Source organism: Diceros bicornis, chromosome 22 (assembly GCF_020826845.1).
Source record: "Diceros bicornis minor isolate mBicDic1 chromosome 22, mDicBic1.mat.cur, whole genome shotgun sequence".
NCBI classification, from domain to species: Eukaryota; Metazoa; Chordata; class Mammalia; order Perissodactyla; family Rhinocerotidae; genus Diceros; species Diceros bicornis.
Window position 1 is genome coordinate 17,725,940 of NC_080761.1, and position 26,946 is coordinate 17,752,885.

The 26,946-nt window shown below is 41.1% G+C and overlaps 1 protein-coding gene across 3 annotated transcripts in view; it reads right to left on the reverse strand.

Moving 5' to 3' along the window:
* PCSK5 (proprotein convertase subtilisin/kexin type 5) overlaps positions 1–26,946 on the reverse strand; it is a 448,916-nt gene that overhangs the window by 48,794 nt on the left and 373,176 nt on the right. For 2 of the 3 annotated variants that reach the window (XM_058565627.1, XM_058565629.1), the window contains exons 25-29: positions 16,102–16,144; positions 13,476–13,612; positions 12,190–12,390; positions 7,791–7,871; positions 3,461–3,544 (exon numbers count right to left, since the gene is read on the reverse strand). In XM_058565627.1, coding sequence (XP_058421610.1) covers positions 3,461–3,544; positions 7,791–7,871; positions 12,190–12,390; positions 13,476–13,612; positions 16,102–16,144 — 546 coding nt within the window. The remainder of the gene's footprint in view (positions 1–3,460; positions 3,545–7,790; positions 7,872–12,189; positions 12,391–13,475; positions 13,613–16,101; positions 16,145–26,946) is intronic. The other variant, XM_058565628.1, reaches the window with a different exon arrangement.

The following is a 26,946-nucleotide window of genomic DNA, read 5'->3' on the forward strand; positions in this document are numbered from 1 at the left end:
GTTAAATTTATTCCTAAGTATTTTATTCTTTTCTATGTAATTGTAGAGAGGATTGTATTCTTAATTTCTCTTTCTGATAGTTTGTTGTTAGTGTATAGAAACACAACCGATTTCTGTATATTTATTTTGTATCCTGCTATTTACTGAATTCATTTATTAGTTCTAATAGTTTTTTGGTGGAGTCTTTAGGGTTTTCTATACAGTATCATGTCATCTACAAATAGTGACAGTTTTACTTCTTCCTTTCCAATTTGGATGCCTTTTATTTCTTTTTTCTTGGCTAATCTCTGGCCAAAACCTCCAGTACGATGCTGAATAGGAGTGGCAAGAGTGGGCACCCTTGTCTTGTTCCCGTTCTCAGAGGGGTGGCTTTCAGCTTTTCCTTATTGAGGATGATGTTAGCTGTGGGTTTGTTATATATGGCCTTTATTATGTTGAGAGATGTTCCATCTATACCCACTTTGTTGAGGATCTTTATCATAAATCGATGTTGAATTTTGTCAAATGCTTTTTCTGCATCTATTGAGATGACCAAGTGATTTTTATCCTTTATTTTGTTGATGTGGTGTGTCACATTGATTGATATTGAACCATCCTTGTGTCCCTGGAATAAATCCCACCTGATCATGGTGTATAATCCTTTTAATGTGTTGTTAAATTTGGTTTGCTAATATTTTGTTGAGGATTTTTGTATCTATTTTCATCATGGATATTGACCTGTAATTTTCCTTTTTTGTACTGTCTTTGTCTAGTTTTGATATCAGGGTAATGCTGGCCTTGTAGAGTGAGTTTGGGAGGAATCCTTCCTCTTCCATTTTTTAGAATAGTTTGAGAAGCAGAGGTATTAACTCTTCTTTAAATGTTTGGTAGAATTCACCTGTGAAGCTGTCCGGTCCTGGACTTTTGTTCATTGGGAGTTTTTTTGATTACTGATACAATTTCATTACCAGTAGTCGGTCTGTTCAGATTTTCTATTTCTTTGTGATTAGTTTTGGAAGATTGTAAGTTCCTAGGAATTTATCCATTTCTTCTAGGTTATCCAATTTGTTAGCGTATAATTATTCATAGTAATCTCTTACGGTCCTTTGTATTTCTGTGGTGTCAGTTGTAACTTCTCTTTCATTTCTGAAATTATTAATTTGAGCTGTCTTTCTTTTTTTCTTGATGAGTCTGGCTAATTGTTTATCAATTTTGTTTATCTTTTCAAAGAACTAACTCTTAAGTTTTTTTTGTTTTTTTTTTTTATCTTTTCTATTGTCTTTTTTTAAGTCTCTATTTCATTTATTTCCACTCTGGTCTTTATTATTTCCTTCCTTCTACTAACTTTGGGCTTTGTTTGTTCCTCTTTTTCTAGTTCCTTTAGATGTAAAGTTAGATTGTTTATTTGAAATTATTCTTGTTTCTTAAAATAGGCCTGTATCGCTATAAACTGCCTTCTTAGAACTGCTTTTGCTGTGTCCCATAGAATTTGGACCATTGTGTTTCCATTTTCATTTGTCTCAAGGTATTCTTTTATTTCCTCTTTGATCCCTTCATTGACCCACTGATTGTTTAGTAGCATGTTGTTTAGCCTCCATGTGTTTTGTGTTATTTCCAGTTTTCTTCTTGTAATTGATTTCTAGTTTCATACCATTGTGGTCAGAACATATGCTTGATATGATTTCAGTCTTAAATTTATTGAGGCTTGTTTTGGAGCCTAACGTGATCTATCCTGAAGAATGTTCTATGTGCATTCAAAAAGAAGGTGTATTCTGCTGTTTTCGGATGGAATATTCTATATATTTCTATTAAGTCTGTCTTATCTAATGTGTTGTTTAAGGCCAAGGTTTCCTTATCGATTTTCTGTAAGAATTGATGTAAGTGGGGTGTTAATGTCCCCTACTATTATTGTGTTACTGTCAATTTCTTCCTTGTGTCTGTTAATATTTGCTTTATGTATTTAGGTGCTCCTGTGTTGGGCACATAGATATTTACAAGTTATATCCTCTTGTTGGATTGTTTTCTTTATCATTATTTAGTGCCCTTCTTTGTCTCTTCTTAGGACTTTTGTTTTAAAGTCTATTTTGTCTGATATAAGTGTTGCTATCCCAGCTTTCTTTTGGTTTCCTTTTGCATGGAGTATCTTTTTCCATCCCTTCACTTTCAGTCTGTGAGTGTCTTTAGATCTGAAGTGTGTCTCTTATAGGCAGCATATATTCGGATCTTATTTTTTCATCCATTCAGTCACCCTGTGTCTTTTTTGTGTGTGTGTGTGAGGGAGATCAGCCCTGTGCTAACATCTGCCAATCCTCCTCTTTTTTTGCTGAGGAAGACCGGCCCTGGGCTAACATCTGTGCACATCTTCCTCCAATCTATATGGGACGCCGCCACAGCATGGCTTGCCAAGCAGTGCATCGGTTCACACTCGGGATCCAAACCAGCGAACCCCAGGCCGCCGCAGCGGAGCACGTGCACTCAACTGCTTGCGCCACTGGGCTGGCCCCAATCACCCTGTGTCTTTTGATTGGAGCATTTAGTCCATTTACATTTAAAATAATATTGATAGGTATATACTTATTGCCATTTTGTTAATTGTTCTTTGGAAGTTTTTGTAGTTCTTCTCTATTCCTTTCTTCTTCTCTTACTCTCTTCCCTGTGGTTTGATGACTTTCTTTAGTGTTATGTTTGGATTCCTTTTTCTTTCTTTTTTGTGTATCTATTACAGGTTTTTGGTTTGTGGTTACCATGAGGTTCATATATAATAACCTATGGATATAGCAGTCTATTTTAAGTTGATAGTCTCTTAAGTTCAAATGCATTCTAAAAACTCTACATTTTTACTGCTCCCTCCCACATTTTATGCTTTTGATGATAAATTTTACCTCTTTTAATTTTACATATGCTTTAACTTCTGATTGTAGAAGGAATATAACTCTTAATTCGTAATGTTAATAAAATATCTTCCTAATTCAGGGAACTTGTTATTTCTAATATTTTGTTTTTATACACAATAAAGCAATTAATTTGTTGAGCTATTAAGTTGTTTCACTTGTTTTTTTTTTCTTTCCTAAATTCAGTACCAGAAATGAAGACAGAAATAACAGGTTGACTATTTATCCCTACCTAGATTCTCTACCTTAAGTTCTCTTGTTTTGGCTAGTGCACTTTAAAAAAGCAATGAAACCTCTACAAATGTAAGGTACCCAGAGACCCTAGCAAGTTGTACGGCCAAGTCAATTGCTAACTTCATCATGCTTTTAGATAAGAAACATTTCTTTTCTTTTTTGTTTTGGTGCCTTGAAAGCCAGTTTTTATTGCAAGTCAATGTTTGGGTCCCTGTGTTTCTCAGAGTAGCCACTGTGATAGAAACACGTGATGGGACTAATCAGTCCTGCAAACCCCGTACATAAAGATGCTCATATACATGAGTAACAATGAACTGGCTGGGTCACTGTCACCTCCTGTCACACTCCCCACTAACCTTTTGGACATGAAGTACACAGGGTTGCAGATCCACTGCAGGTTTTACAAGAAGAATCACAAGGCTGGTGTTTTCTCAAAATGTCTGCATAGGGAAAGAAAAAAGATGTCAGTCTCCTTTGAACAGGCTCCTAGTATTACAGTGTTGGAAAAGATCTCATGGGTAATCTTATCTCCCTTCCCGCCCAAAATAGAATCCCTTCACTTTTACATTAGCTAAATGCTGGCACCTGCCCATTGCCTACCATGTGGACTTCATTCTTTTATTTTTTTGTCTTACTCCTTCATTGACAATTGATCATCAAGACTTTCTTTGCGAACCTCCAGTGACAGACAACCTTAAATACTAAGGGGATATTTGAACTAACAAATGTTACTTCTTTCATATTTTAAAAATGTGTGGGAGTGGGTGTTTGTGTGCTTGTGTGTATGTGTGCATGAAAGAGTTTTCTCAAAGGTAATCACTTATTTCTCCAAGATTCTTAGATGACCACTTCTCTTCACTCCAAGATGATAATTGAGAATTCATTGTGCCTTTTGTGGAGAAATATATATATATATTTATATATATTTATATATATATATATTTGTTCTTTGGAACTAGATTTCATAATTGATCAATCTCTGTGTTCTTCAGAGTAGCCAATGTGGCATGCAACCTAAATTTATCTCATCTTAAATTTGTCCCAAATCATTGTTAAACATCAACATAATGGAGCCACCCTCAAACTTTCTGGTTGGTAAGGTAATAAGCAGGCCATCCCAGGTTAATAGACCAGTAACCTGGGAAACATTAGAGCTGTTTCCCCTCTCTCTTTCCCTCCAAGAGCATTCAACGGGCAGACTTTTCCAGGAAGTCAGCAACTCTACAGGAAGTTTTCAAAGACATACATAACAGCCTCAATGATGTCACTTAATCAATATGCATTGAAATTTTGACTAAATTTTAGTAATTTCTTGGGAATCAGCATGACTCAGGCGGGGAAGATTAAAAAAGAAGTTCTAGCTCAGAACCTGTGATATGAATGACCCTGACACTCATGGTCAGTTGTTATCATTGGCATCTTACCCCATTCCCTTCTATTCCTTCCTTCCTTCCTTCCTCCCTCCATCTCTCTCTTGCCTTTCATTTCCTTCCTTCTCTCCCTGAGAGTCAGTCTGGCAGAGTTGGCTCTCTAGTTACACCTGCCTTCAGATCCCAGCTGTGCCGCTTACGGGTAGGGTAACCATGGATACAGTAATTAAACTCTCAGAGTCCTACTTTCCATGTCTCTAAAATGAGAGAAAATGATTCATCCCTTATAGGACTGTTGTGTAGACTGAATGAGATAATGTGTGTAAAGTGTGCACAGAGCGGCTCAGTAAATGGTAGTTCTTTCTGATTCCTTTCTCCTCTCTCCTGAATTCCTCATTTGTTACCATTCCACCCCATTTTTGAGGCTTTTGTTTTACTTTTTTTGTGTGAGGAAGATCAGCCCTGAGCTAACATCTATGCCAATCCTCCTCTTTTTTTTTTGCTGAGGAAGACTGGCCCTGGGCTAACATCTGTGCCTATCTTCCTCCACTTTATATGGGACAATGCCACAGCATGGCCTGACAAGCGGTGCCTCGGTGCGCACCTGGGATCTGAACCGGCCTGCCAGCAGTGGAGCGCGCGCACTTAACCGCTACACCACGAGGCCGGCCCTGAGGCTTTTGTTTTATTTCCCTCTCTTTCCTCTGTTCCATACCTGGAGTGGCACCAGGAAGCATTGCTTGGTTTCCATGATGGTTAATAAGCTGCTGAGCCTTGCTGCAGAGACAACGGGATTCAAAGGCGGGTAGGTAGATAGATAGATTGCTGGGCAGGTAGGTAGATATAGATATAGATACAAATATAGATATATGGTTATAGATATGGATGTATAGAGATAAATGACTGTCCGTTCTGCCATGCTGAGTGGCAGTTTTTTTCCTAGTTCAGAGAGAAAAATCTGCCCTGGTTGTCCAGTAGACTGACTGACTGATGTGCGCTCCCTGGGGGGATCTGTGAAGAGCACAGTCAGCCCTGTGCAGAGCAATGTGAGTCAGGGGGTTTTCACAAAAGTGGTCTGCATGCCTCTTTCTCTGAAGGACTTTTTAACCTGACAATCCCACTTCACCCAAGAGAGAAGGCAGCAGACAGATTAGCAGCAATTCTGTTGTTAACATCGGTCCTCACTAATCATCAGGGAAACGCAAGTCAAAACCACAATGAGTTATCACCTCACACCTGTTAGAATGGCTAGTATCAAAAAGACAAGAGATAACAAGTGTGGGGGAGGACATGGAGAAAAGGGAACCCTTGTGCACTGTTGGTGGGAATGTAAATTGATACAACCACTGTGGAAAACAGTATGGAGGTTTCTCAAAAACTAAAAATGGAACTACCATATGATCTAGCCATCCCACTTGTGGGTATATAACTGAGAGAAATGAAATCACTATGGACATCTGAGCCCCCATGTTCATTGCAGCATTTACAATAGCCAAGACATGGAACAACCTAAGTGTTCATCAATGGGTGAATGGATAAAGAAAATGTGGTATAGATATGCTATGGAATATTATTCACCCACAAAAAGGAAATTCTGCCTTCTTGCGACAAGACGGATGAAACTTGAGGGCATTGTGCTAAGTGAAATAAGTGAGGCAGAGAAAGACAAATACTGTATGATCTGACTTATATGTGGAAACTGAAAAAAAAAAAAATCATAGAAACAGAGTAGATTGGTGGTTGCCAGGATTGGGGTGGGGGGTTGGGTGGGGAATGGGTGAAGGTGGTTAAAGGGTACAAACTTCCAGTTGTAAGATGAATAAATTCTGGGGATGTGATGTATAGCATGGTGACTATGGTTAATAATACTGTATTGTATACTTGATAGTTGCTGAGAGAGTAGATCTTAAAAGTTCTCACCCACATACAAAAAAGATAACTATGGAGGTGACGGATGTGTTAACTAACCTTATCGTGGTAATCATTTTGCAGAATATAAAATTTATCAAATCATGTTATACACGTTAAACCTACACAACGTTATATGTCAATTATATCTCAATGAAGCTGGAAAAAAGATGCTTATTTAATGGTTGGGAGAAATTATTCAAAGAATAATAAAAAGATAATATTCATCAGACATTGAGCACCTTGACAATCTTTAATATTATATGTCCAGGCCATGGGTTGATTTTCTTTTGATTTTATCATTTTTATACTAAAATGTTGTATTTACAAAGATAAGAGTTTTCATAGTTTTCTCATATTTGTGTAAAATGTGTATCTCTAAACATATACACGTATGTATAATTACATACATCTCACATTCTGGCAATTTGATATTTTACTGCGATATACTGTAATGTGTATCGATACACTGAAAAATCTGTAATGTCCTCATGTCTCCACTAGAGGGTGCTCTGTACACGTAATTAACAGCAATTATACCTGGGCAATGGATAAGGTCGTCCCCAGCCAGAGTTCTTTCTCATAAAAGATTGGTGGCTTAATCTCAACAAGTAAAGTCTGACCTTGATCACAGTTTCTCTTTTTTTCTACTCCAGAAATTCTAGACTGGACAGGACCTCAAAAAAAATCACCTTGACCAAGAAATGTAGTGTCCTGTCCTTCAAAAATAACTATGGCTCAATCACATAAAACAATTCTTTTCTTACTAAATAAGCAATACTCACATGGTTCAAAATGTAGAAAAGGCCTATACCGTGAAGTCTCTTTCCCAATCCCTTCTCCACCATTTTCATACAAACTGTGTCTAGTCACACTGCTTATTACATCGCTTTTTTTTTTTTTTTTGCAACAATATATTTTGGAGAACACTCTTCATCAGTACATAAAGAACCTCCTGATTCTTTCAGATGGCTCCACAGTATCCCACTGTATGGATGTATCATGCTTCATTTTTCTACTCTCCTATTGGTAACCATTTAGTTTTTTCCAATCTTTGTTATTTCAAATAACGCTGCCGTGACTGGGAAGATAAAAGGTGCTTTTTCAGCCTGTTCTTAAAGATCGGAAGGACACAGGCTTTCCTTAATAGCCGCTGCCGGGCATAACCACTTAGCACCTCAGGAACGTCCTAACATGTCCTAGAAGCCTCCACGGCTGAATTTCCTGCCCGTCTTTCCCCTTTGAGCGCTCACTGATCTTTTGTGCTGGGGTCTCCTCCGCTCTCCATTTCTCTCTCACGACCTCTGCTTCCCCACTTACTCCTCGCCGCCCAGCTTCTCGGGTTGGTTTCTAATCACAGAGACTCCTGATTGGCTGTGGTGCCTTTTCCTCCCTATCGCCCTGTTACCTCTTTTGATTTGAAACTTCCGCCTTCGTCGCTTCTGCAGCGGGCTCTTCACCAAAGATGGGCTTGCAGTGGGCACAGGTTCTTTTTTATTAAGAAAAATAAAGTGTTTTATTTTTTTAATGTGAAAAGGATAAAGAAGAAGATAAATTTTCGATAGATAATCTTACCACCCAGAAATGTCTGCGGTGTGTGCTTTGGCACATAGATCTCCCATCTTTACGTTGAGTATATGAGTATGATTACATATGTCTATGTATGTGTAACCATTTACATCTTCCACATATATAATACCAACCCTACATTTTGCATTTAATATTATAAACCTTATAGGCATTTTCTCTTGCTATTCAAATTCTTGTAAACATTGTTTTTAATGTTTTGTGTATTTATTTGCATGAACTACAATTCACTTAATTTTTCTGCTACATTTTCAGATTGCTCACCTCCCTTTTGTTGTTGCCGTTATTATAAATAAAGCTGCTGTCAGCATCTTTGCGAGTACACATTCTTGGTTGAGTCAGGACTCGCCTGGCTATTGGGCATCCCAACTGGCCATTATTTGCTGCCTTCTCTCTGGGACTTTTTTCCAGACCAGTATTACTCTCTAGGCCCCCAAGATTGCTTTCTTTCATGAGCTAGGGAAGGCTGTTTTGAAAGTGAACTAGTGTTTCATGTGTTAAAACTGGATCAGGTTAAAGGGTTAGGGAATGGATGGACTTTTATTGTGTCGTGTTATGTGCTGGGAGCTTTACATGTGTTCTCTCATTTAATTCTCAAAATGACCTTGTGTGAGGTAGTTTCATGTTCTCATTTTATAGATGAGGATGAGGCTTGGAGAGGATGAGTAACTTGTTCGGGGTCACACAGCTAGTAAAGAACAGAGCCAGGATTTGAATTCAGATTTGCCTAACTCTGAAGCCTACATCCATAGAGAGATGTTTTAGTAATTAATCTGGATTTTAAAATAGTTTAGTAGAAGCCAAAGCAGTGGTGTACTGGTAAAATGGCTCTTTGGAAGACAAAACAAAACAAAACAACTTGATTTGTAGTGTTTGCCAATTTCCATGGTATAAATACTCCCACCATAGCTGATTTCAAACTGCCCGTGGTTTGACGATCCACTGATAAAATTCCTGGATATTTAACAATCAATGCAAGTGGATATATGTAGCTCCTTCACACCACTGGGCAAAGGTTTACGTACTTACGGAGAGACTTGTTTTCTGCACTCTGAGTTCTGATTGGTTAATTAAGTAAAAATGATGCCCTCATGTCTAAGTTGGGCAACTGTATACATCTACAAAATCCTTCTAAAAATCAGATTTTCGTGGCATCTTCAAAGTTCTCTAGAGTTCAGTTACTATTAGGCAACATACCTCCTCACTACTGAGAATTTTTTTTCCACACATGAGTGGTTTTCAGTGTTTCTGACTGACTCTGGGATTCCAGTCTTTCTCAGAGCATAGGAATTAAGATCAAAAGTCAGGCTAGTGATAAATTGTTAGGATGTGGTCAAAGATAAAAAGTTAATTCACTGTGTCTGCACTTCGTAGATTAGACTATCATCAGAATAGGTAATTAGAGCCTGCCACAAGCAGGGTTTTAATCAGTGATGGAAATAGGTGGGCAGGGGAAATGTGCAGGAATTATTCCTAGGACTCTCCAGCACTGCCAGGGGGAAAACCACTTGAGAAAATCCAAATGATTTAACAGTAATCGAGTAAACAGTTTCCATTCCCAGCAATGGTTTCAGGAAATCAGCTGAAGTCATTACCTTCTTTCAAGGCCCCGGGGCCTGCCACACCTGAACATTTCCACCCATGGTGGCTCTGTGTGATACCTGAGTCCCTGCTGAAGCCATCAGCAGCCTGTTTCGTATTGTTCTGTTACTGCCATGTAGGGACACTGGATTAAGTAATTGTCACAATATATTAGTGACTGGGGCAGGGGATCTGGGGATGATCTGTACTATTGTGCACTGACTTTTTGGTGGTGGGAAGAGCAGAGAGTTGAACAGCCGTCTTTGGTGATTACTTCGTCTTGGCTGGAGGATTCTCAGGCATGGTCTGAGGTGTAGGGAAATCTCTGGACAGGGTAGGAGGAATTCCCACTCCACTGGTAGCTGACAGAATGATGGCCCTCTCATCATTGCCACTCTCACCGTGATTAGCCACCTTATTGAAAGAGGAGTTCAGTGAACTCTAGTTGGATTTTATTTCAAGAGTGATTCCCCAACACTTGCTGACTAGACTCATGGGGCGGGTCGTGGTCTTCGGATGCAAGCATGATCTTTTTGTACTGTCCTTCACTGGGTGAAGGAATGGACTTCCCGTCTTACCTTTCCTACCTGGATCTGAATCTGTGTCTAGACAATGACAACAACACCTTGCTGGTAGCACCTAGACAGCTGCATTCTCTCATACACACTCTGTGATTTGTCTGGGCTCCCTCTAAGTTGACCCAGGATGACTGCAATCTGCTTTCCATCATCTTCAAGGTGTAGCTACTTAATGCTTGTTTTCTGGAATGCTCCACTCTCCCACTACACTCTCAACCTTGTTTTTTAAGGAAAAGAAGTCAGGAGAAAGATGTAGGGATGGGCTCAAATCCTCCCAGGGCCTGGTGGAATGCATGTCCCGTTCACTGTCCATTTCAGTGATGCCTAAACTATGCTGGGGGAGCTGAGCTATGGCCTTACCTTGCTCAGTGATGAGACAGATTTTTCTCTTTGTTAATAGCCTGTGTGTCTTATTTCCCAGATCATAGAAGTGGAAAAGTGCACCCACGTCATTGACTTGATTGCTTTTGTCCAGCCGTGAGAAACATTGTCATCTGCTTCCCGAATCCCTTATTAGTGCTAAATCCCCAAATGGACTAATTCCTTCCTCTCTTCAAAAACATTACGTTTTGATAGTAGAAAATGTAGAGGGATGGGTGTGGTGCTTCGACAAAAGGGAACAATCAAAGCCTGATTTCTGCTTGCGAAGTGCGTAGTCCAGTTGAAAGGGACATGTAATCATTTGGGGAATCAAGTCTGCTTGACTCTTGGCTCCCTGGACCTTTTCATCATCTGGACGCCAGATAAAATACAGATGTTCTGAGCTAGAAACACAGCATCAGACTATTTTCCTCTTGGCTTGCACTGCCTCTCAAATGCCTGAATGCCAGACAAACTCATTTTCAGCATTTTGGTTCAGCTATAATTCACGGAAGATATCCCAATCTGGATTGAATGATTTTCTTCCCAGCTATGTCTCAGAAATCTGCACCGTGTTCTCCATTGCTTTTGGCTGCTGCATTTGTGGCAGTCTCTGAGCTGTTGTTCCTTTAGGTTGCAAGTGTGACACTATCATAATAGACAGCAGCCGTGGCCATCCTTCCTCTGAGACCCAGCAAGAGCCTTTTCTCCTGCCCCGGATCTATCACTCTCTCCAGCCCTTAGAAGACTCATCCTGAGCAGACCTTTCAGCTGCACTGAAATGACCTTTTTACCAAATCCTTGCCTCAAAATCAAACGGAGAGCATCTCTTGTTTTCATGAGCATCTCTGCATAGAATGTGAGTCAGATTTTTCCAGCAGGAAAGGGATTTTGTTTTTAACCACTTCAGATATGGAGAGGTCACCGAAAGTTTGTGATTACCTTGCAAGGAAGCCTGTAACGGAGGCTCCATGTAAGGAGGCCAATTATGCAGACTCAGGTAGGAATGAATACGTGCAGGCCTTTACCGCTAGATTCCAGGCTCCCACACTTTTCCTCCCTCCTGCCTCTTCTCAAGCCCTCCCCTTTCCCCATCTGCAACTAGAGAGGGTAACGTTTAAAAGGCAAGCTTGCATGATGGCAAGTTCTAATAATCAAGCCAGAAAGAGCAGCTGTTTTAGCTTAAGTTCCAATACTTTAGAGTAGTTCTTCCTTGTCTAACTGGAAAAGCCTATTGTACTAGTAACATTTTCCTTTACCATAGCAAAGGTAAAGGAATAATGTTCCTTTATGTTCCTAATGTTCATGTTCCTCATAATAAAGAGAAACATGAATGTGATAGAAGCTATTCTGAAATCTCTGAGAAAATAATAGTCGGGCCATTTCCCTATTTGACTCTCTTTAAGTGCTCCAAGGTCTCCACCCAGGCAGAAACTCAAGTGGCCAGACCAATGGTAAGTTTCCCTTTGGATTTTCCCTCCTGGCCAAATACCAGCCAACCACAGCCTCCTACCCTCTCCCACTGTGAGCATCAAAGAGGCCCCAGGAGTGACCCAAACTAGATTCTCACTCCAAACTTTTGTTTCTCTGCCCAGGCTTCATCTCTTGGAGATCCCAAAAGCAAGACTTAAAGAGGGAGGAAGAGAGGGAGGCAGAGAAGGCAGCTAGACACCTGCCATCTCTCTCATGGGAGGCACATACCATTCCAGAATTTTCCTTCCACCTGGATCTGGGTGGGACCCACACATGTCCCATGCCGCAGCTGCAGTCCTTCTCGGCAGCTGCTGCACTCGTCGTAGCCAAGGCCCGTGCAGGTTTTGCAGGCTCGGTGGCAGGGTTCACATTCTCCCATCTCTGGGTCACCGTGGAAGCCAGGGCCACACTTCCTCACACAACTGCCGCCTACACAAGAACACAGAGAGGACCCGTGAAGGCGGAACTCTGGCTGGCTTAGCTCAGTGTTCTATGCAAGGCCAAGTTCTATATAGGCCAAAGAGAATCGCAGGAACATTTTTGTTTGAGTTTATTTTTAAAGAAACCTAGATGGCAGTAGCTTATTTCATCCAACAACTGTGTCTTAATAAATCCAACACTTTTAGTCCTCTTGTAACCGAAAATTTAAATTGGCTATCAGCTCAAAGGGTTAACAGCATAGAATAAAGAACTTTACGTTCTCGAGGGCTTGAAAAACTACAAACAAAATGAATCTCTATATAGAGAGCCACTGGAGATCGTTATGAGCTGTCGGCCCCACTCTTTCTCCCACAAGCATTCAAGAGCACTGGGCTATTATTCTTCAATTGGACGACTTGCAGTATATTTCTTTCCTAACCATCTATTTCCATCAAAGTCAATGAATTGACCAAAACCTAAGACAAAAGATCTTGTTTAACTTTTACAGTGCTCAGGAATATGTAACATGGATTAAGTCTCAAGAAAAGAGTCATGGGTCTGAATATTCCAGGTGACTTCAATTCCAAAGCATTTATCTTCAGCATCACCCCCCCATCCCCACCCTGCATTCAGTCTTGTTTCTAGTAGCTGGGAGATATTTGAAATTAATTAGTGAAATAGGAACTATGCTTCAGTAATAAAAGCAGAAGGAAGTAGTCCTGGCTAATGTTTATTTTCAAACCAAATTAAAATTCCTCCTTGGACAGGAGGCCCATGAAGACTCTGAAACCAATCAAACAAGTGCTCCCATTTCTGGGTAGAGCCATGGAGCCTTGTTCTCACTTTGTACGATCCTAGTCTCTTGCTTTTTTTTTTTTTTTTAATTTTTATTTATTTTTTTCCCCCAAAGCCCCAGTAGATAGCTGTATGTCATAGCTGCACATCCTTCTAGTTGCTGCATGTGGGACGCGGCCTCAGCATGGCTGGAGAAGCAGTGCGTTGGCCCACGCCTGGGATCCGAACCCGGGCCGCCAGCAGCGGAGCACACGCACTTAACCGCTAAGCAGCGGGGCCGGCCCTATTCTCTTGCTTACCCAAGAGAAAGAAGCCCTCTTCACACCAATAGCACTCATTCTGGTCACAGCTGCCACAGTTGGTATCGCATGCTTTGCATTCAGATTCTTCACTGTAGGTCTTCTCGGGACAGGCTTTATAACAGTGGTGTTCAAACCTGGGGGAGAAGGTAGAGTTTCTCTCATAAGCTATGTTGACGTATTTCTCTTAACCACCATCATTTAATCTCCTTATATATGTCCACACATTGTTTTTAACAGGGGTTGATATTTGGGTTTCAGGGCAGAAAACCTCCTCTTGGTCTGTTGGTCTGTCTTGGCCTCTGGTCTTGTTGGCCCTCCAAACAAGTCATCAATCACCTGCCTCTGGACTCTGAGGACCCATTATCAGGACAGCTGTGAGGAGGTTGGAGAGGAGGACAGGAGTCCTGATATTTATTTATGGAGTACTGATCATGCGTCAAGTATTAACTCATTTAAACCTCTACACAATCCCACACGGTAGCTCTTATCTTTAATTTCTAAATAAAGGAACTGAGTCTGGAGATTAAGTGCTGAAAGTCTAATAGGTACTTAAAGTTGGGACTGAGATTTTAACGAAGATCTGTTAGAACAGACAGACAGAGCTCGTGTGTTTTTGCCAAATGACACCTGCAAGGTCTGAAACAGCTCAGTGTTGAGTTCAAGTAGCTTACCAAAATGTCTGTCACCCAATTATTAATATTAACAGCAAAGTGCCTTAGCTTTTATGTATATGTATTTTTATGCATATTGTCCGTTATTCTCATTCTAACAGTAAAATGATGTAATTCAGACTTCACTGAATTACAGGCTCATGTGAAGGTGGAGTGGAATGGAGTTGACCTTTGCCCTTTGATGAATTTCGTAGCATCAACAAGATATCAGAGGAAAGCTTTGCATTTCTGCACTAACAACTTCTATTGTCCAGTGTTTTATTAGCTGAATTCAAACTTACTAAATATTCTAAAGGGTTATAAATGTGTGTTTCTTGAAACGAATATCTCATGTTTTACCCTTAGTAAAATATTGGGCATCAGTGTATTTGTTTCTCATGGTTATCAGTGGGCGGTGGTAAGCTGGAGAAGCTGACAAGAATGGCTCCAAAATTTAACAGAGGACGCTCTCAGGTGGCAGAGGAAGTAGGTGCAGGTCAAGGGGTGTGTTCTGGTGTCAAAATGAAGAAGGGTAGAGTTAGGCTGGGGGGACACAGAGTCGTAAGAGGGACAAAGAGGAGAATTCTTCACCCACCCCCTTCTGCATGGTCACTTTCTTTCCTTGAGTCTAAGTTCTCCTTCCTCGGTTCTTTGAGGAACATTTTGTGCCCTGTGCCCTCACCAAGGAACACTTGCATTTCTGCTGTTCATCTCCTCTTTGGGTGTCTGTGGCAGGCCATATGCTGGGTAAATGCCCACTATGAACATGCTGACAAATTACTTTCTGCTTATTTACTGTCATCCGGTCTACCTTACAATAATCCAGCCTGGGGGCTTCTTCTCACCCCTCCTCCCCTGTGTAAATGGAACAGTAATTTACATCAGTAGGTCAGGAGCGCTGTGACGTAGAGACACAGTCCATGTAGAGAATAATAGGCTACTCTAGAAAAGTTTAATTAAAACCATCAGGTTAAGTAATGATGAGGTTAACTGATAGTTTTTAGTATGTTCTAGCTTTATGGGTTTTCCTTTCCCTCCCATCCTTCTCACCCCTTTGAACATCTTCCCAACCATTACCACATTTTGATCCCCTGGAATCTGATGGAGGTAAAAGGCAGTGTGATGACAGGAGGAGTTGGCCCACCAAAGTTGAAGTGACCCAAATCTAGACCCCTCACTAGCTTGTGTTACAACACGACAGAACCCATAGCTTCTATGAGCTTCAGTTTTCTCTTTTGGAGAGTGACATTGATCTCGTGTCCCTGGAAATCTTCATGGAAAGGTGAAGAGAGGAAATGGACATGAGAATCTGTCATCACAAAACGCCTCAGTTTTTAGGATGACAGGGAAGACTGTGCAGTCTATGTGTTAACTGGGCCTCCCTTTTCTCTTCATCTCCCTCTCTTAGTTTTTCTTCCAAGATCAGCACCAATGTACCCTGGAATGGAGACTAGAATAGGAAAGGGAGGTGATGTTGAGACACCATCTTTGATTTGTAGATTTGTCTTAGAGAACTTTGGGGGTGATCGTTATCTGATGATCTGTGTCTCTCATTACCCAGGGGATGTTTAGGAGCTAATGTAGCACCTGGCTTCATCCTGGATGGTCTGACTCCCATTAAGGACAAGGTCTCCACTCAGACATTTGGAAACAGCTTGCGTGGGGTCGGGTATATTATTAAGGTCTGTCCATAAACAGCAAGGTCTGAATCTCGGTAACCCATGGCAAGATTCCTAGACACCAGTGTCAGGTTGGGTGACTTCCAGGACCAAGAAAGAGAAGGCCTCCTTTCGAGGCAAGAAAACAGCTGGGCTCTTAATGCTAAATCCAAGAATTGTTCCTTAATAGCCTGACAGGGCAGAGTTGCTTCAGGCTGCAGGGCCTCTGTGCTTTAATCACTGGACTTTAGGATTAAATCAGTAATGCTTAAACTGCAGAAAAGTTAGTGCCATGAGAAAGAAGGCCAGACTTACATGTAATACCCCATAGCGCATGACGTGCAGGTTCCCGGGTCATCTGGAAAAAAAATTACAATAATGAAAAATAACAATCATCAAGAGTTCATCATTTGGAAAAGGCGTGGCTTGAGACAAATAATCTTCTGGGATAGTTTCATGAAATGTGCTCTCCAGAAATGATATTTGAACAGATTGCACCATTTTTAATTAGTAACAAGATATGTGCTATGATTTATCTTTATCAAAGCTAGTAAAATAAGAGTTCTCATAAATATTTGGCCCTGACTTTCAAGGAGGAATAGGTCCAAGCTACTGGGTCTTCAAATTGCAGATCGACTCTCCACATTAAGAAACTCCTGGCACCAAGCATGTCCACACACACACATTGGAAGAGGCTGCAGGCTTCCGGCCCTGAATGGTGGGTTTTCTGTGAGTTACCCCATTGCCTGCCAATGTGATGGAGTGTCATCTGGGAGGCTCCTTAGAAATCTGGACAATTACTTTTTTCCAGTAGAGTATCTACTTGGTGTTCTACACTTCACAACCCTCTTAAAGAAACTGTCCTGTTCTCATTAAGTATAATGATTCAATGAGTCCCTATTGGCTCAGAGAAGGACTCTTTACTACAGCTTTCAGGGGACTTAATGAGAAAGAAAGGACTCTAAGAATCACTAACTCAGTTATTTCCCTCTCTCCTAACCCTCCCTGAAAGATGCCAACTCCCAGATCCAATCATTAAGGGAATTCTGTGACTTCCTCTGGCCCACAGTTCTTGGGAATAACAGATTCACCTCCAGCAAGTTCTTTCTGTCATCTGACTTATACTCCAATCCTGCTCTTTTCGTTCTAATAGGAGATGGGAAACAATTGCTCCTCTTTAAAACATTCCTCTTGGTACATGAAGATTTTATGTCACCTTTAACTTTATTTTAGCTGAATAAAACTATGTCCTTTGATCTTTGTGCCTAGCTTTCCTTTCTAATCTATTCCACGCTCTATTCTGGTTTTCACAAAGTCTGCTCCTTGTGGTAGCATCAGCCTCACCTGAATCTTTAGTCAAACATGCATCTTGGGTCCTGCTAGGGATGTTGCAAGATGACACTACTGTGTATTACACATAATACAACTCATGCATTGTTATAGTGGAAAAATTTCTAGAGGAGGCTCTGCTATTCAAGCAGGGATCCCCAGAACCTTCTGGAAATCATCTAGTGATGATGCAGTGGAGAGGGCACTGGCCTAGGAACTGGTCTACCTGTTTGTAGTTTGAAGTTTTAACCCTGGCTTAACTGTCTCATGAATTCGCATAAACGTCACTGTACTTTTAAAATCCTGGTTTCTACAGGTGTAAAATGAAATCGTTGAAGAAGATGGTTGTTAAGTCTCCCAAAAGCCAAAGATTCTGAAGCTCAGTCTAGCAGGAGCTGGCAAACTATGGCCTATCCTGGGGCCAAATCCAGCCATGCCCTTTCATTAACATATTGTGTATGAATGCTTTCATGCTACAGCATCAGAGTTGGGCAGTTGCAATAGAGATAGTAAATATTTACCATCTGCCATTTTACAGAAAAAGTTTGCTGGCCCCTGGCTATAGTCCTATTGGCTCCTGGCTTTGTGATGCTCACCTTTGTTAGGTAACACAGGTGTAAATGTTATCAGCTGGCCCCAGAGTTCCTCTTAGGGAGAAAACTGTGTATATTTAGAAAAATACCCTGTTAAACTACTTGGGGTAGAAGTTTAATCAGAAGGGTTGAACAAGAGCCAAGACAACCAAGGAGATAGCCAGGCCCTTCTGCAGAGGCCATGATTTGCTGATGAGAGGGAAATGGTTTTTATGTCTGGCTCAACATGGTTTGTTATAGGATGACTAGAGCAGGACAGTGAAATGAACAAAAAACTAGGCTAATTAAGTGGAATCAGGAATCTGAAGCTAGAAGCGCCACGGAAAAGAAAAGCTCACTGGAATTCTTAGAATTCTTGGAGGGTCAAGGGGTGGCTTTATGCTTCCACAGTCCATGGATTGGGGATCTGAATCCATTTTACAGGAGTGCAAAGGCCCCATTGAACACTAGTGGTTCCACTGGGTAAGTTTATTTCTTGCTACAAGTCTGTTGGCATCCATATTGTTTACAATTCTGCACCTAAATAAGTTGATACTACTCAGCTCACATTTGAGCAAATTGCTTTTCCCTGCCTGTCCGCAGTGAACATATTTGACTCTGACAGTTTTGCTAATTTGGCAAGGGCTGGGGAAATTCTAATCCTGTTCTCCAATGTTCTGGCTATCCCTTCCATCCAGGAACTTAATGAGTTTGCTCTCTGCTCCTTTAAGCAGGTCACTGATGAAAATGTTAAACAGAACCAAGCCTTAGAAATGTGCATACCAGTGTAATCTTGAGTCCAGGGACTTTTCCAACCCAGTTGAACAGTGAATTTGGTACCTTTACAACAGTTTGCATAAATGAATAATGCATAGAACAGGAATTGTGTCTTATAACAGCTTATGAATACCCCTTAGTCTTTCTCATTATTACCAGTTGTTCTAAAGAATAAGAATTATTTTTAAAAAATTTTCCACTCCAGAAAATCCACAAGTCAGACATAAGCTAAATGGATTTAGCTTGACCACTGAGAGGCAGCTGTTATGGGATTAAGGAAAGGTAACAATCCCAAACCTAGAAGTTGACTCTAAGTCATCTTGGCATTTGGATGGCTTAAGGAGAAAGATGAATTTTCCTGGCTTCTAATGTGTGTGTGTGTGTGTGTGTGTGTGTGTGTGTGTGTGTGTGTGTGTGGCAGGTGAGAGTCTAAACAAGCTAGAATTGTTAACTGTCTTAAAAGGTGTTATCCAAAGTAGGATGTTTAAATAGCTCTGGTTGTTTGATCTTGTCAAACTTCTGAGCTGAGAGACCACATTTTGAGGAGGGATGGGGCAAATTCAGTCAGAATTCAGAGACAGAGCCTCAGACGTTTGGAAAAATGCCTTCAGAAACAGTCACTGGCTTCCAGCTGCTCACATCCTGCTAAGGAGAATGTGTGAGCAGATGCCTTGTCAAGGTGGGGATAGACCTTCCTTTCTTGAAAAAACTCATTTTTATTTGTCTTATTTTTATGGGGTGGGGTGGGCAAGACTACAATGTCCACTCTGTCTGGAGAGGTCTTCATGATCCTCTGTGTCACCTTTCCACTGTCTCCTCAGCAGTCATCAGTGCTAGAACTCATCACAAACTCCCTGTCCTCAGGGAGACATTGACTCTTCTGTGAACGTCACCTTCAGTGGTCAACTTACATTCTCAGCCATTTTATTTTGTTCTCAGTAATACCTATGGCCTTCACCATTGAATACGGATGGATCATGGCCACATTAGGAGTTGTGTACAGTCATGCTTTGGTTAACGATAGGGTACCTTCTGAGAAATGTGTCGTTGTGCGAACATCTTGGAATATACTGAAGGGGAACAAAATTTGCCACCTGAAAATGTGTCTCTTTAACATGAGGATTATTTTAGTCTGCTCTCTTTTTTGTGTATGTGAGGAAGATTGGCCGTGAGCTAACATTTGTTGCCAATCTTCCTCTTTTTGCTTGAGGAAGATGGTTGCTGGGCCAACATCTGTGGCCATCTTCCTCTATTTTATATGTGGGACACTGCCACAGCATGGCTTGATGAGTGGTGTGTAGGTCCGCACCTGGGATCTGAACCCACGAACCCTGGGCCGCCTAAGCGGAGCACACGAACTTAACCACTATGCCACTGGGCCAGCCCCTAGGCTGCTTATTTTTAAGAAATAAAAGACTCAGAAAGTTTTTGTTGTTACCTCTCCCCTAACTGCCTAAAAGAATTCAAATAAAAAAACCTGTCTCAGGAAGCGAGCTATCACCTTAGCATAACATGAATTAGGTGGTAGACAGGGAGGAACCTAGAAAAGCCTGTTTACTGGGCTCCCCTCTGTGTTCTTCTGTTTCTGTGTGGCCAGAAACTTGTTTTCCAAACATTTGCTCCTTTTCATCTACCTGTGAATTGCCTTCCTTCCCTTTGAAGTCCCTGACTTCCCCTACCTCCAACATCTTGTTTTGTCTTTAGCTGAGGATGGTATTTAAGGTGAGGGCTTCATCCATTTTGGTGAGTTACTCAGTTTTTCTGGGTTTCTCCCATGTATAACATGTTATTATACCTTTGTTTGTTTTTCTCCTGTTAATCTCTCTCATGTCAATTTAATTTTTAGATCAGCCAGAAGAACCTAGAAGGATAGAGGAAAATTCCTTCCTCTCCTATAGTACTTTCACAAACCTAGATGGTATAGCCTACTACACACCTAAGCTATATGGTACTAATCTTATGGGACCAATGTCATATATGTGGTCTGTCGTTGACCGAAATGTCATTATGTGGCACATGGCTGTACATCTTATCTACAAAATGTATTGGAAAGGGGATATTTTAAACTTAAGATGGAACTGAACATTTAAAAATGTCCGTAGAAAAATAATTTATATTTATGGTTTATATAAACTTTGAGTCACATAATTAAAGATATATACAAGCTAAAATGACTCTAATTTGCTTTTTCTAATTTTATTGTTCTTATCATATGTTTATTTTTCATTTGGGGGACACAGAAGAAACTTGGTATCTTAAGACTAGCCCTTTATCTTATAATATCTATAATGTTAGGCAGAATTGACTCTCTGCAAAAATGTGGGGAAAAGTTAATTTCAAGGTGCTCCTAACTTAGCTTTGGCTAGTTCTTTCAAGATTTATTTTTGGGCTTCTAGGACTTTCATCCACACCCATGCTAGCCAAATCTCCCTCTACCACTGCTTATTGAAACCCATCTGTCCTGTGTCTCATTACAGCAAAGACCTACTAGGTTACTGCTTAGGATGGTAGATTAATGGGCATGTTAGACCTAGACTCTTGAGAGGCTCCTAGGCTCTCACCTACTTCAGTCTCTTCTCAGGTGTCCTAAATTCATTAGGCTCCTTTGATCTTGGCCTCTTTGGCCACATCTATAAATGTTCCATAAAATGGCACCCACCTTATTATAACTCAACATACCTTGGATGCTTGCTTTTCCCGGATGATCTCAAACTTTTAGCTCACTCACCTTCCCAGGTCCAATTACCTATATCCTAGGCTCTACCAAACCTTGGGTTCTATTTGCCATCCCAGTGCCTCCTACACTTAGGCAAAGTATTAGACCAAACTGATGCTCCATCCATAGGTTTCTAGCTTGAAAAACTCTCCAAGCTCCATCAATCTAAGATCTAAGATAATCTAAGATCTAAAGAAATCTAAGATAATAATCTCCATACATTTTTGATTGATCATCCCATTGGTTTAAAAAAAATTAGCACGTGCCTGTAATGAATATATGTGTGTGTATAAATTATTTATATGTACTGCTGCATGGATATTTTACATATATTAAAAAGGTATGCTAAAATAGAAAATTTAAGAGGATAACATAAAAATAATTGTGAATACAAGATCTATTTTTTTCTGCAGCCCAATGGATTGTCTTCTATACCTCTCTTTGGAAACCAGTGACTCAGGCCACACCTAACGAAATGCCACATCTGAGCTAATGAATTCGTATATTAAACTTCCAAAAATATGTTTAACATTTGATTCCTTAAAGTTATAACTGGAAGGAATGGCTCTTTGACGGGTTCACTCATCTACATGTGCATAAGGACTCCCTGCATTTGGCTTCCAGCCCTTCCTTATTTATAGACAGAGTATATGAGTCTAATTAACTTGTTCACCTAGCATTTTTGGGTTGGGAGATAAGTTGAAAGTATAGATATGAATGAACACGTTTGAATAATATGACTAGATTCTACTTTTCCCACATCCCCACTATCCTCTATGGCTTTAGTACATAAATTTGTTCCCCAGAACAAACTTTCTAGATGAAAATAACCAATGATCATGTCCCTGTGAAAGACAACCTAAAAGTTCATCTGTTGGAAAAAAAAATATGGTACATTTATACAAAGTGGGCTAGTAGATAGCCATCAAAATTCTGTTTCTCAAGAGTATTTAATGACATAGAAACATTTTCATGATAGATTATGTGAAAGGATGATAATCCATATCTAGATATGTATGTAATATGTATGTCTATCTATCTACATGTATAGATATGGCTTTATCCACAATCAGAAGGAAAAAAGCTAAAGTGTTAACAGTAGTTTTCTCTGTCTGATTTTATTTATGTATTTTTTAATAAAATTTATTTACATATTTAATGTTATGTTGCTATATTTTCTTAATAAATGTGTGTTACAGAATTAACTAGAACAAAAAATGCTATTAAGGAAAGAAAGAAAGTGCTAAAGTTATGAGTCCTAGGATCATTTGGGCCACATATTTGGAAATAGTCTCCTCCCATGGATCTCCCCAAGGGAGCTGGCCTTTTGGTTACGTTCCTCATTTTCTATCCCTTTCCTGACCACTTCTATTTTCTCAACTTTCCGTTTTGTCTCTCAGCACTTCCTAATTCTACATCACCAGGACAAGACTGATGTTCTTCCATGGGGTGTGGTTAAAATGGTGACAGATGTTTATACAAACTCCTTTTAAAACATTCACTTTTAATATGAATTGTTTTTCTGATAGGATTCTGTAAAGAAGGCAGATGACTAGGAAGTGGGGTTATTCTTGGCTCTGCCACAGACTCACTAACCAGGCTAAGGTCTATCACTTGGGTCAAGCATTCTTAGACAATTTCCTTTTTGAGCACCTGCAGCCTTGTTGGAGCATCAGCAGAATGTCCACTCCCTACTGAGATGTACTGCTGCTCCTTTTGAGGAGAGAGAGAGCATTACAAGCAGCCAATACGTAAACTATTTTGGGAGATAATTAACCACATTGTCAATAATGCATATTCTCCCAGAGTAAATATGTACTTAGTCACTGGACGATGCTGTACAAATTTGCAGGAGAGTCACTGACGTTCTTCAATCCACCGGAGGATAATGAACTGGCTAAGAGATTTATATATGCCCAAAGAGTGCAACTAATTATAATCCCCAAATTGCACTAGAAAGTACACAATTTAAATAGGCCTTGCACTTACAATTGTTTCGAATAATTAACACTCAAATACAAGATGGACCCTATGACAGCTTTGCCAAAGCAGAAGATTTTTCTGGAAGGTTCAATGGTGCTAGGATACAAAGTATTTGGTTAGGGAGACTGTTGATGATTTTCAATCATTTTGTCCTCATTGGTGTCCAAGGACAATGAATAAATATTTGAATTGGCAGTAATGCAAATGGTGCAGCTGACAGTGGGGCACAACCCCCTGGAGGGACACAGTAGTAGAAGAGACCTGAATAAATAATCTAAATCATTGTCTACAAATGTTGGCTAAAAGAGAGCTCAGTTCTCTATTGGACTCTAGTCTTTACCAAATCCTCTGATTCCAACAATGGAATGTCGAAATTGGCAGGCTGTTTCTGGATTTCCATCCTTCTCTAGGCCCACTAGCAGGTGGAAGTGATGGATAAATATACACAGCTGAGTTCCTATAAGGATCGCTCACTACAGCTGTACGTTCATTCACGTTATTCATTCTGGAGCTTACATTTTAGGGGGAAGACAGACAATAAAAGGAAAATTAGGTAATTATTAGAATGTAAATAAAACGTAAATCTTCAATAAATGCATGAGACAGCCACTAAAATGCAAGCTCCATGAGGACAGCTTGTTTTGTTTTGTTTTCTTGTACCTTAGCACTAAGAGTATTGCCTGGCACATAGTAGATGCTCCAGTAATATGCATTGAATGAAGAAGAAAAACACAAAAATAAGTACATAAATTCAGATAAATAGGATTGGTGGAAGATGGCGGCGTAGGAGGACTCAACTCACCTCATCCCATGGACACAACAAATTTACAACTATCCTTGGAACGATTACCCCTGAAAGAGAACTGAAAACTGGATAAAAAGAACCCCCACAACAAGAGACAGTGCTAACTGAGGCGGAAGAGGCAAAGATTCCTTTCTGGAGAGGAAAAACCACAATCTAGCCTTGGTGCTTCATGACCAGCCAGGAGCTATCTTAAGGTACGAAGCATTCCCTGGAGAAGTGGGGGATCTGAGTGAGAGAGCTTTGCTGCAATAAGCAGCTTTTGGACTCAGCACAACCAAGATGAGTGTCATAATATCTGGCTTTGCTGTTTGTTCACAACAATGGGGAATACCCCCAGAAAAGCTATCAGATATAAGGGAAAGAAAAAAAGCCTGCTCTTAAAAGGCCCATACACAAATTCACTCATTTTGGAAAGCAACCTAAAATCACCAGAAAGAAAAGTACACAGTCCTTTGGTGAAAGGAGACTCACTTGACAGGCTCTGGGCGTATCTTGGTGAGAAGTGAGACCTCTCCAGGGACTGAGACATTGGCGGCAGCCATTGTTGTGACCTAGTACAGGCACGCTGACGCAGACTCTGGCAGATGCCATTGGAGATCTTCCCCTGGCCTCTTAGCGCAGGGGTCTGCTCCACCCACTAGAGCACTGATTTAATCCAGCTCAGCCAGGGCAGGCAGCCCACCCCAGGGACTGGCCCCACCCAACAGCAAGCCCTCGGGCAACTTGTGGACCCGCATAGGCGTGGTGTGTGGGACGTCTGCAGCAGGGCCAATGGGTCCGCCTCTGCGGAGCAGGGCATGTCAGAAGAGCAAGCCAACACTGGCCGAGTGTGTGGGGCCTCTGCAGTGGGGTGAGTGGGTCTGCTTCAGTGGATGGGGTGTGCACACGGGGCAGGACTGCATTGAAGGGGTGTGTGGCCCTGTGGGTGGTGGGGCTTGTCAGCTGCAGCAGACTTGTGCTTCTCAAACAGCTACATAGGGGATGGGTCCCACCTTCCAAAGCCTGAAACAATTGTGTGTTAACACACCTGGGGCTGACCCCACCCAGCTGCAGTCCTGAAAGAGCTGACAAAAGCCTTGCAGGCTGGAGGCCTACAGCAATTGTAAGCCCCTGACCCTAGCTACCAGCCACACTGGGGGCCTACTCAGTTAACAGAAAAACTGCAGCAGGAATGTGCTATTAGACCTTGCAGCCAACTGTGCTGGGGCTTCCCATGCCCGATAAAGTGACTGAAGGGTCTACAGCAGCCACATGCAGCTAAGCATTACAACCAGCTGGCTAAGGGACAGCCTAGCCTCCCTGTGCACCTACAGTAAGAGCAGCCCTGCCACAAGAGAAGGACAGATGTAGCCCACACAGGGGACACTCCTGGAACATTGGGAACTGGTGATGAGAGGGAAGCACACTGCTGGGCTTCAGAAGGCATTTCTTAATAAGGCTACCTCTCCAAGATCGGGAGACATAGCTGACCTACCTAATACATAGATATAAGCACAGAGAAAGAGCCAAAATGAGGAGACGAAGGAATATGTTTCAAATAACGGAATAGGACAAAACCCCAGAAAAAGAACTAACCAAAACAGAGATAAACAATCTACCTGATAAAGAGTACAAACTAATAGTCATAAGGATGCTCACTGATGTTGGGAGAAGAATGGAAGAACTCAGTGAGAACTTCAACAAAGAATTGGAAAATATAAAAAAGAACCAATCTGAAATGAAGACTACAACAATGGAAATGAAAAATCTGCTGGAGGGAATCAATAGAAGAGTAGATGGTACCGAAGAGCGGATCAGATAAAGAGTTAGAGTGATGAGACCGGAGTGGAGAAGAGAGGTCTTAATGTAGATAGGCTAGTTAGGGAGAGAGCCTTTCAAGAATAGACATTTGAGTAGAGATCTGAATGATAACAAGGAGCCTGCCATGTGAAGTTCTGAGGGCAGAGTGTTCCAGACAGAGGCCAAGAAAAGCTTGATCTGTTCAAGGAACATCAAGAAGGCCAGTGGGGCTGGAGGGGATGAAGAGAAAGGGAGAGAGTCAGGAGATGAGGCCAAGGTCATGGGCAGGATCAGATCAAATATGGTCTTACAGGTCAGGGTAAGAGGTTTGCATTCTAATCTAAGAGTAGTGGAGAGACAGGAGAAGCTTTATAAAAAAGATCTGATGTGATCAGATTTACTTAAAAAGATCACCGTGGGTGCTGTGTAGAAAATGACTTATTTAACTGTAGAAATGGTTACATCAATTGCATCTTGCAAAACTAGGATCGGGGCCGGCCTGGTGGCGCAAGCGGTTAAGTGCGCGCGCTCCGCTGCGGCGGCCCGGGGTTCGCTGGTTCGGATCCCGGGCGCGCACCGAAGTACTGCTTGGTAAGCCATGCTGTGGCGGCGTCCCATATAAAGTGGAGGAAGATGGGCACCGATGTTAGCCCAGGGCCGTCTTCCTCAGCAAAAAAAAGAGGAGGATTGGCGGATGTTAGCTCAGGGCTGATCTCCTCACAAAAAAAAAAAAAAACAAAAAAAAAAAACTAGGATCACATGTAACACATTTGAGAAACACTCTTTTAAGGAATATACCAGAGGAGACATGATTAGGGATAAACTAAGACCGTGGCTACAGTAATGAAGAAAAATCAGATTTGAGAGAAACTAGAAAGGTAAAATCAAGAAGATTAGATGATAAGATGTGGGAGTGAGGAAGTAGGATGACTCCCCGACTCTTTCTTGAGCAACTGGATGGATGGAAAATGAGGAACACTTAGCAGTGAAGTGGACTTAGGACCAATAATAACTTAACTGATCATGTACTATAGTCCATACACTGCTTTGGATGTTATAATGAGTATATGCAGATAAGAAAGGCAATCCCTACCCCCAAGGAGTTTGCAATCTGATGAGGGGACAGTAATTAACAAAGCTAATTAGAAAAGAAACCACAATGTGGTAAAATGTAGGGTAGATAAACCTCTAATCTAGTA